General features: G+C 39.4%; 1 protein-coding gene across 1 annotated transcript; it reads left to right on the plus strand.

Moving 5' to 3' along the window:
- Window positions 1–10,662: 10,662 nt before the first annotated feature.
- Window positions 10,663–11,610, plus strand: LOC101627107 (olfactory receptor 56A3). The gene has a single exon (XM_004683120.1). It carries the CDS (start codon window positions 10,663–10,665, stop codon window positions 11,608–11,610), a length of 948 nt encoding a protein of 315 aa, XP_004683177.1.
- Window positions 11,611–11,935: the final 325 nt, after the last annotated feature.

Below are 11,935 nucleotides of genomic sequence, written 5' to 3' on the forward strand. Positions count from 1 at the left end.
AAGAATAATGAACAACCATATACCAGAGACATTTTGCGGGGGTGGAGTGGGGAATGAGATCAAAAACAGTGGTGGGGGGTGGGGAAGAAAGTGCACGGGATTATGGTGATGGCACACAGGTGATTTGGTGATGGGAAACCCATGGAAATTACAATTGAGATGGAAAAAAAATGTACAAAATGATGTAAAAATAAACTGTTATAAAATAAAAAATTAAAAAATTAAAAAAAAAATAAAATCACTGGCTGTGTCCCAGCCTTTCCCATTCCTCAAGTTTCCCTGGTCCTTCCACAATGATCTCAAAAATTGCTAATAATGAAATCTTCATGCCACTAACTAAAACATATGTAAAAACCCAGATATAGCCTACATGACAATTCAAGCCAGTTAAAGATAAGATACAATACCAAAAATGACAGAATCAACAAATATAAGGATGTGTATATGTGTGCTTATTTTGTTAACTGCTTTTCATGTCAAGCTTTGAGTATTTAGTATATTCTGTGTGTGTGTGTGTGTGTTTCTATTGGCCCCAAGAAAGTGAAGCCTGCCTTCCCCCAAACCCCCATAACATCAGAAGTGTAAATAAAACCATATTATTCCGGCCTTCCCTGGTGGTGTAGAGGGTTAAAACACTGCACTAAGAAGCTAAAGCCACTTCAGCATGAGTTTGATCCCCGCCTGCAATTGGATTGCCCAGCTGCATAAGGCCTGTCTGCCCTGAGAAGCAAGCACTGCATCAGGGTGAGAAATTCCTCTGAAGTCAAAAGTGATTTTTAACAACTGGCTGATCAATAAAAGCAAAAGGGCTGTTTCTGCAAAGTCTCTCACTGCCAGATGGAGGAAAACCCATTCTACTATCATTCTACTATCCATTATCATTCTACTATCTCACCTAGCCTTCTATTTAGCTTCTACAGAATTACTCAAACTTCCTACTGTCTGACTTTAGATATGGAAATTCATCCAGGTTGCCTGTTTTAGAGCTAGTCAAGTTTTTTACCTGCTACACTTCAAAGCAATCCACAAAAGTCTTTCTGGCTAGTCTTTCAGGATTCTACTATCTAGTCTTTAGATAAGGAAATTCACCTATGTCTCCTATTCAGAGCAAATTATGTTTTCTACTGTCTAGACCTCAAGGAAACTTACTTAAAACCTTTTTAGCAAGTTTCTTCAAAGAACTTTTCTGAAACTTGATTAGCAAGAAATTTCCTCTTCCTGCCTCCCAAGATGTTTCAGGTAGAAAAAACCATCAAATAATAGATAAGGTTTAAAGGACTTTATTCTTATCTATCTTCACTATAGTAATATTAGTCTTAAACTTTGAGCACCTATGTACCTGTTTTTTAACCTTGATTTTAGAATGTTATAATCTCAAGTAAAGGTCAAAGGACCCCAGACCATTCTTAGAAAAAAGGTGATTGTGATCTCAACCCCTTTCGTATGCTAATGCCATCCCCCTGCCTGCTTGAAATGTATAAAATAAACCTCTGCTGAATGCAGAGCAGGAAGATTTGCACCCAACTCTGACTACAGTGGCTTCCTACCTGCTCCTCTCCCCCTCCTGGAGCCTCCTCACCCCAATGCCTTCCCATCTTAGGGTCCTGCCTGTGTTGCCTCCAGACACCTCAAAAGTTGGAGCTGGTCTCCGACAGTATAGTATTGCACAAGTACAACCTCCCAAAATAAAAAAGCTCTACACTAAGTCTTATAATGTCAAACACAGGCTGGAATGTCACTGGAAACAACACTGACTACAAGAAAAGTGTGTGGAAAGTGAGTAGGAACAGTAGTTGCAGACTCTGAAATAAACTGTTTCTCTGGAAAGATGAGATATCTGGAAGAAAGAGGTGCCCTCTTAGAATGAGGTGACCCAAAGAAAGGAATGAGAGTGGAAGGTCAACATCCTAAAAAAAGAAAGGAAAAGAAAAACCCAAGACAGCAACCTGCTCGTAATTTAATAAACTGATACTGACAGGAGGGGTGCCATTGGATTATGAACTCTGTCAAAATAAATGAGACACTGGAAAAATCAGTTCAAACCTAAAAAGTACTGCAGTAAGTAAATGGAATTATATTATATTCAACAATTCATTTGAGACATATCAAAAGCCCACATGTAACAGCTATAAAAGTTCATAAATTTTACAAGCTATAACACTCTAGGCGAAAACATACGAGTAAGTTTTACAGATCTTCCATTAGGTAGTGGTTTTATAATAATAATAATAATAGTAGTAGTAATAACAGTAACAGTGACAACAACAACAACAAAAACACTGTTATAAAACCATGAGGGCAAACAACTGGAGATAAAATAAACTGGACTTCACCTAATTAAAACAAAAACAGAAATTTTCCAATGACAGTATCAAAAAAGTGAAAAGAGGACCCTCCCTGGCACAACGGTTAAATCTCAGCATTATGAAGCTATCTGCAGCCACTGCAGTAGGGGTTCAATCCCCCGCCAGGGACCTGACTCACATGGCACAGCAGACCTCTCCTGTCCCACCTGTAGATCCCCTCAGCAGTGTATTTCGGTAGATCTGCCCATTCTGTTCCCACTCTGTCTCTGGTGAGTCCTCTCAACTCTCACACCTCTAGCTTGTGTCCCAGTTCTTGTGTGCATAAATAAATACATAAATAAATACATTCTCCCCCCAAATGGGAGAAATACTATTTGTAACTCATATTTACCTGATAAGGCCACAGAGGCGCTCCTTTTTTCAATCTTTAAAGGTCCTGGGATCCCCATGGGACAAATTCATCTGGGAAGGGTAAAGTATCATTATAAATTCTTATTTCTTGGTATAAATTATCACTTTGCAAAGTCCTCAGAAATATGACCCTTTTAGAAGATGGAAGAGCTGCTAAACTAGTTGGTAAGCTTGCGCTCATCTGGATAATGAAAGATTCTGGTAGAAGCCAAAACAAAGAAATCAGGACTGAGGATAAGACGATGGAAAGAATAAGATGACTTAGAAGCATATCAAGGATAAAGAAAATAATTCTTAAAAGGTGTTAAAAACTGAGGGAGAGGCCCTCCCTGGTGGCGCAGCAGGTTAAAGCACAGCACTGAGAAGCTGAAGCCACTTCCGCATGAGTTCGATTCCCGCCTGCCCCAGAGGTGACCACATGGCATGGCAGACCTCTCCTGACCCGCCCGCTGCTCCCCTCAGCAGTGTACTTTGTTGATCTGCCTGTTCTGCTCCCCACTCTGTCCCTGGTGAATCCTCTCACCCTCCGCATCTCTGGCCTGTACCCCAGTTCTGTATGAATAAATAAACCTTAAAAAAAAAAACTGAGGGAGAAAAATAGGCAAAGAACATCCTTAATTTTTATGAAACTTAGATGTATCCATCCATTATTCAGTTAAACTTACATCCAATTACCACTGATAGTTTAATTCTTACTTTCCTCACTCTTTTCTTCTCCTCTCTTCTCTCTCTTCCTTACTCCCCCCTCACACATACTCCATCCAGATAAAGTTGAACTTGCATTAATAATCTATGTTTTCACTATCTTTTGGTGGATCACAAAATACTACTTCACCATTTCAAGAAAAATAAAGAATTGGAATATTTATCGTTCCTTTATATTTTTACCTCTTTATTCTTCCATCCATGCATTGACTGCTGATGACACATCTCAATAGCAGCATCCACTGATGACTTCCAAAGGTACATTATCAACCTGTTCTTTTCCTGAGTATCAGACATTTGTATCTAACTGAGTATTTGGCATATCACTGGATATTAAGTCCTGCAGGCAGACATCTAGGTGTAGGGTTGCTGAATAATATTGAACCTATACTTTAACTTCCAAAGAAATATGCCAATGAATTTTTCGCATATCTATTAGCAATTTATGAGAGTTTTTGTTGTTCCACATCTTCTTCAATATATGGTAATGTCATCATTTTCCCTTTGCATATTCAATAAGCATAAAATGAAAATACTTTGGGATATTAATTTTCATTTCCTTGATGAATAATGATGTACCTTCTATTTGTTGATCTTCTAGTAGAAGTGTCTGTTCCATCTTTCCCTTTTTAAAATTGGCTTAATTCCATTCTTATTGTTGAATTTTAATTATATTTAATTGTATTTCACAAGACATCGTTATGTAGTGAAATTAAATTATTTTAGCATGCTGATTGTTTTTATTGCTAGCCTAGGGAGTAAGAATTATGCTAAGCCAATCACATACCCCTGATTTCTGACTGCAAATTTGAGATTACCAGAGGTGAGGGTGGTGGGATTGGAGCAGAAGAAGAGGGGGCCCAGTGGAGCGTGGACTCCTCGGCTTTGGTGGTAGACATGGTGTGAAGACATATATTGGGAGAGGTTTGAGACAATAACTCCTAAAGCAGTACAATGATGTAAATCAGTTTTACCTCAAATATTTAAAGAATGAGGGAAGAAAGGAAAGAAAAGATATATAAGTAAAAAAGTTATGAAAAAAAGACTATTTCTTTATAACCATCATATACCCAATTATTCCTACATCTAACAACACCAATTACAGAGTAAATAATAACTGTTAAATAAATAAATGAATCACTTATGTCTCAGGAAGACTTAAGAGGCCCAAGACATCCAGATTTTCCATTAAAATAACTTCATGTTCGGCCCTCCCTGGTGGCATAGCAGGTTAAAGCACAGCACTGAGAAGCTGAAGCCACTTCCGCATGAGTTCGATTCCCGCCTGCCCCGGAGGTGACCACATGGCGTGGCAGACCTCTCCTGACCCGCCCGCTGCTCCCCTCAGCAGTGTACTTCATAGATCTGCCTGTTCTGCTCCCCACTCTGTCTCTGGTGAAGCCTCTCGCTACCCCTGAGCCTCTGGCCTGTACCCCAGTTCTGTATGGATAAATAAATAAAAATCTTTAAAAAAAAATAACTTCATGTTCTGCTAAGAACTGAATTTCAGACTTTTAACTCAATACAAATCTTTGTATAATTTAAGGGTATATCACTAACTCAATTTTAATTTGTAACTGAGAGCAAGGCAAACAGATGAAATAAAACAAACATTTATTTTGACACAGGACTGAGGTTAGTTTCTTACTATTTAATATTTTAATTATAAAAATGCTTATTTCTTAGAGTCTTAGTATTTACATTTATGTAGTTAAAGGATATAATGAACTCATGGAAAAATTATTTTTAATTTTGTTAGCTCTTCTTTTCCCAAATATGTTTAACCTCCAGAGCACTAAATTTTGATAACCTTAATTTCTATTTGAGAGCTTGTTACTACACTACAGATTTTTATTTCTGAGGCCTTGATAAATGTCATTTAGCCCAGATAGTGAGTAGTCCTGATGGAAATGAGTAACAAAATGATGTCAGTAAGACTGTAATTTCCAAATAGCACAGGAGAGAGCACATAAAGGTAAAAACCTACCCAGAAGTGCATTTTGCGAAGGCTGTTCATGAGAGTCCACTAGGAAGGAGCAGGCTATGCCAACAGGTTTTGCAAAAAGGCAACATTGCTTAGGAAATTTATGGGTTTTCAGTGTAGTTGACAAATAGTTTTGCACAGAGCCATCAATGCTGTCAGACTCAAAAGTGTAGCTCTGCCTTTATGCTGTGTTGATCACTGGATATTGGTCAGCTTGGCTGAGATTCATGTCTGAGAAGTATTAAAAAGCTCAGCCCGAGCGCTTCCTGGTGGCGCAGCGGGTTAAAGCACAGCATTAAGAAGCTTAAGCCACTTCCACATGAGTTCGATCCCCGCCTGCCCCGAGGAGATCCACATGGCCCAGCAGACCTCTCCTGACCCACCTGCTGCTCCCCTCAGCAGTGTACTTCCTCGATCTGCCTGCTCTGCACCCCACTCTGTCCCTTGTGAATCCTCCGCATCTCTGGCATGTACCCCAGTTCTGTATGAATAAATAAATCTTTAAAAAAAAAAAAGCTCAGCCAATCTAAACAGACTCAAATTGCTTATCACTTCCAAATATTGGGACTACTGAAAGCTGGGTCTTTGCACACGATCTGCACTTTTTGTTTCCTAATTATTTTCAACAGGGGCAGTTTATTATCCCCATCGTCAAAAAACCCTTATATTTACAGGGATACACTTACTAGTTGATGCTCTGTTCATGGTTCTCATCCAATGCTGTAAGCAAGATTTTAAGTTCCAAAAAAGCAACTTTGTCTTGTTTAATTTTTTTTAAGATTTATTTATTTACTCATAAAGAGCAATTTCCTTACATCTTTATATTTCACTGTTATGTGTCATATTTACCAGCAGTGACCATAAACTTTACTTTATAATTTACTTGATACATTAAAATTTGAACAACATGAAGAAAAAAATTGTGTTTGCTTTACTGTTGTCTCTTGAGTGCCCAGAGCCAGTCTTGGCATTTGGTAGAGAAAAAAAAATTGTTATGTGCAAGCATTATGTGCAGGAAGCCCACGAGGACTCCTCAGTGAGCTTATGGGATTCAAGAAAGGTGCTGTGCAGTCACACACAACAGTATGCTCAGGGTAGCAGTGGGGAAGCCCCTGTGCCCAGGAGGTGGATGACCTGTGGACAGGACACAAAGTCAACCTAGGGCTGATTAACAGAAACCCCACTTTTTCACAAGAGAATTATCATTTACACCTCCCATCTGCTCCTCTCTGTCCCAGGTTGGCCTTTTGGACCTGTGGAGGCAGAAATAGAGGGATTCCCAGAAGGCAGCACCCCTTAGGCTCTAGAGATATAGTTACCCAGACACTTCAGGAACTAACCAGAAGAGTGGAGTCAGACCCATGCGTCACACCCCTTGTAAGTGCATCTGGGCAGAGAGTGCCGAGAGAGATACCAAGATTAGCCAAGACAGGAGAGAGCTCGGTTCAATTACATTTCTGAGTCAGAAGCCTGAGGCAGTTTGAGATGAGTTAGTGGAGACCTCATCCTGTGTCAGGTTAGGAGTCCCGTGTGAGTCCATGCTCTGAAGTTTCTCCCTATGCCCTCCCTTTGCTCTGTCTTGTTGGTGTTTTACTTGGTGATGACAAAGATGCAGAGACACTGGAGTTTGTCTATAGGAGATTAATGGGTGCTGAAGAGTTGGTAAGTGCTTCACCTGAACCCCAGTTAAGAAAATTTGGGATTTTCAACTATGACTGGAAATTTAGACTTCAGGACAAACAATCTATAACTGCTTGAATCTTGGGCTAGGAATGAAATGTATTCTAGAAATGTGACTAGAAAGCACATTTGGGGATCAGTCGGTACCAGCAAATAGTTCTTTGAATTTCAGGCAATCTAAAGAATTTCTGAAAGATGCCACTGCCCAAGGCAGAAATTGTGCTCAAAAGCTCTGTTGCTTGGTACATTCAATAATGTCTTAAACTACCCCCTCAGAGAGCTGTCTTCCAGGTCTGTTCGAGTTTTATGAAGTTAGGTAATTCTGACCAGCCCTAACTTGTGTGGAAACAGAATTGCCATTGCACTAGCCTGTGGATGTGCCCTGTGCCTTGGGAAAAGCTTGAGCTGCAGGATTTCTCTAGTATCTGACCTACTCTCCTCGTTCCTTCATCCTGTCCTTGCCTGGAGCCAGCAGTCATTAGCTCTAGGTCCTTAGCCATAACACTGCCAGGCTGACACTGATTGTGAACCAAGATTGAGACAAAAGAGAGAAATAAGCAAATACTTCTTTACTTTTAGGGCTGAGTAAATTGCTCATTGCTTGCTGAATGAATTAGGGATTGAAGAGCATGCAGAGAAAATAGAAAAGAGTCAGCGAGTGGGATAAAATGATCTTTTGTCATCCTCAGAAATTTTATTCTAGTGCTGAAATAACTATTCCAAATGCTCTTCAAAAGGCCAAAACCATTCTTCTTCATCTAGATGTCCTCATGAGTACTCCTGTCTAAATTACCAGTTGTTCTAACAGGCTCTACCTTCCAAAGGTCATTCCCAGATTTCCCTGCTTCCATTCAGGAAACCCTTCATTCTATCTGGAAGCACTTTGAAATTCCTGGAGTAGAAACTCTTCTTGGACTAGTGAGATTGGGAATTGAGACTTGGAAGAGTTAAACATTAAAAATTTTGCAGAGTAGGGTTAGAGGATGAGCTAAGCAAAGATCATCTGAATGATATATGTGGTGTTGAGAAGGAATATTTAGAATTTTTTTATTAAAGTAATATTGACTTAGGAGGTTATGCATTCTTCAGGTGTACACATGTTTAAATCAATACCTGGATATACCACCTTGGGCTCACCACCAGAATTCTAGTTTACCCCCATCACTATACAGTTGACCCCCTTTACCTAATTTACTCATCCTCTGGACCCTCCCAATCTTTTTTTATAGTCTAGTAGTTTGTATTTTTTTATACAGTCTTATCATTTTTTTTTCTTTATGTACCACATATGAGTGAAACCATACAGAATTTGCCAGGCTGATGTTGTATATGCTGTAGTACAATCAAAGCCAATGACAGTTGAGTTACAATAATATGTCTGGGCTTAGCAGGTGTGATTAGTTTGTATTCAGAATTAATAGGTGAATGTTTTCAAAGAGAAATGTGGGAAAAGCAGAATTAACTGTGCCTAGGACATGGAAAGACCCTTTACTCACCAACTGAAGACTAGATGCTATTTTTCTGTTTTTTTTTTTTTAATCTTGATGACATCCTTCCACTGTCTCACTATTTGTGTGTCACTCCACTAAGATTAAGTACAGAACTGTTAGGCAAGATAAACAAGGAATGAAGAGGTGAGGGGGAGGGCAATCCCCTCCTTCCTTCTCTGAGAGCAAGTTCTGGTTACTCACAGGGTCCCTGCTAGGAAAACCTGAGAAAAGCTGACCAAACAGGACTGGAACTGCATTTGGGAAATAGAAAATTATGACCGGAAAGTATATTTTTAATAATATGAAAGTATTGCTAAATTCTGGGTTCAGTTTTATTAAAATTTCCTTGCTACCTCCCACTCCAAAATGATTTTTCCTTATCAGATTATATTTTCAAAACTATTAATTGTATCATGGGATAATTGTGTGTGTGTTATTTTTTAAGATTGATTAAGAAAATTCATTATTATATAATTATTTATTTAGTCCAGAGGAATTCTAAAAATCACAACAACTCACTACCCTCCTCATCCCCCGCTACTACGCTAGGTAGGATTAATGTAATAGAGTATGGATATTGAGATTTTGAGTTATCAGTTCCTCTAATTGTGTCTTGGAGATACTAAAGCATAGAATTTTAAATGATTAAGGGAATAGAGTTTTAGAGTATTTGAGCACAGTATCAGCATGTAGTAAGCATTCTAAAACTAATATGTAGTTTTTATCTTATTTATGTGAGCCTAATGAGTAATAAAGAGGGCAGATCTTAAATTCCTGATGAAGTTTCTAAAACTAAGTAACATGTTAGCAGCAACCTCTGTGTAGACTGATTTAGATCAAGCAATTGAAAGATCTGAATGAATACAGAAAGACCCGACCTTATCTTTTGCTAAGCAATGCCTTTCCTCAGATTTGCACTATACAGAGGGAGAAGAAACTTAGAATTCTTTCTTTATTGTCAATGAGGGCACCACATCAGTTTACTCACATCTTTGTCTCCAGTCTACTCCCTGTGGTGGAGCTAGTCAGCCTTCCCTCTGCCACATGATAGTTTGGGCAAGACCCTGTCATTCCTCCTGCCTTTTGTTATCATCCACTGTCCCCAGGATGGTCTCAGCTCTACCTACTTAAGATATAGGACATTTATCTATTTAGTTTTGTGACCCCAGGACTTTGTAGATGACGGGGGAAATGTGAAATGATAGGGGAACGGTGCAGTATTGAAGTATCCAGAAGGAGGCGTGTGGTTGCTGGGTCTTTATATTGAAATGGAAAGAGAAACAGAAAGGAGATGAATGACCTTAGAGATGGACTTCATCATCTTCACAAATCAATCAGAAGATTCAATATTTATCTTGCTTAACGTTAGGTATCACTCCCACAAAGCTATGTGGAATTGCTCATTCTCTTTTTAAAGATGTTTCTTCCAGAAGTTAAGACTCCTACAAATAGGAGGATCTAAGAAGCACACACACACAAAAAGAATGCAATTATTTGGCAAAATCAATGCTTATCAAAGAAATTTTACAATGCAAAGTAACTTCAATGGACAATTTAAAAATCTCTAATTAAAGCAAAAATAAATGCAGTTGAAAGGTCAAAATAGAAATTATGTGGAGAATTGGGGATATTTATGAGTCTCTATTTTGTGCCAGGTTATGCTAATTATTTGCCTATATTGTTATAGCTACACTGTAGCCATGGTGGTCTATGTGGTCATGAAAAAAGAGGAAGAAACTTACAAATGCAATTTTAGAGACACATCACAAAAAAGTAATGCTCTAATTTTCTCCTTTTTAGTGTCTACAAATGCATAACTTTTTAAAAATAAATCTTTAACAAGTCAAATATACATAAAAAAATCATATTGCCCCAGTCCTTTGCATGCTGGACTGTGGAAGGAATGCCCAGCAGCATGGCACAAGGATGAACGGACATTCCTGTGGCTCTGCATAACCTGCTAGCATCTAGAAGTTTACTTTAGGTAAAGAAAATAGCTCTGTTTTCAGGTATCTTGAGTCAGCAGCTAATTTGTACCTAATTTTGCAGATCATTAAGAGAAAGCTGTAGAAATATATGACAAAATATGACAACACACCAAAATGGCACCACCTTCATTGAGATTTCAGACTTCCTCCTAAATTGCTTTGTCAAGTCACCCAGCTGGCAGTTTTGGCTGTCCCTGCCCCTCAGTGTCCTCTGCCTCCTGGCCATGGGGGCCAACGCCACCCTCCTGCTCACCATCTGGCTGGAGGTCTCTCTGCACCAGCCCATGTACTACCTCCTCAGCCTCCTCTCACTGCTGGACATGGTGCTCTGTCTCACAGTCATCCCCAAGGTCCTGGCCATCTTCTGGTTTGATCTCAAGACCATCAGTTTCTATGCCTGTTTCCTTCAGATGTTCATTATGAATTGCTTCCTTGCCATGGAGTCCTGCACATTCATGATTATGGCCTACGACCGTTATATAGCCATCTGCCAACCACTGAGGTACCCATCCATCATCACTGACCAATTTGTGGCCAAGGCTGCCATTTTTACTTTAGCCAGGAGTGTCTTTCTTACAGTGCCTATCCCTTTTCTCTCAGCACGGCTCTATTACTGTGAGAGAAATGTCATTGAGAACTGTATTTGTGCCAATATGTCTGTCTCCAGGCTCTCCTGTGATGATGTGACCATCAATCGCCTTTACCAGTTTGTGGGAGGCTGGACTCTGTTAGGATCTGACCTTATCCTCATCTTTCTCTCCTACACCCTAATTCTACGAGCTGTGTTGAGACTCAAGGCAGAGGGTGCTATGGCCAAGGCCTTAAGCACATGCGGTTCCCACTTCATCCTCATCCTCTTTTTCAGCACCATCCTTCTGGTCTTTGTTTTGACTCATGTACTGAAGAAGAGCGTCTCCCCAGATGTGCCAGTCCTGCTCAATGTCCTCCATCATGTTATCCCTGCAGCCCTCAACCCCATTGTTTATGGAGTTCGAACTCAGGAGATCAAGCAAGGAATCAAGAGGTTATTGAGGAAAGGGTGGTAATAAGGACAATTGGGTCTTCACATTCCGAATACAGGGTCACTAATGAGTCAGCTAATGGGAAATTGTGTTGAAACCCATAGTTCAGAGGCATAAAATTAAGAAGCAAAGGAAATTGAACTCAATCAATTTTGTGTTTCTATTCTTCCTCTTCAAACCCCAATGTTCCTCTTTAAAATATAACATTTCCTTGACTTTAAAACATGTTACCAAATCATTGTGGTATTAATTTGTCTGAGGTGTGAGAATTCAGGGGGACAAATTCTATAGTAGAGAAATAAACTCCAGCTTATTACGTTGTGTTTGCTATTTCTGTATATATGTTTTT

The sequence above is a fragment of the Condylura cristata genome, unplaced genomic scaffold (genome assembly GCF_000260355.1).
Source record: "Condylura cristata isolate star-nosed mole 26May11 unplaced genomic scaffold, ConCri1.0 scaffold00015, whole genome shotgun sequence".
Taxonomy (NCBI): domain Eukaryota; kingdom Metazoa; phylum Chordata; class Mammalia; order Eulipotyphla; family Talpidae; genus Condylura; species Condylura cristata.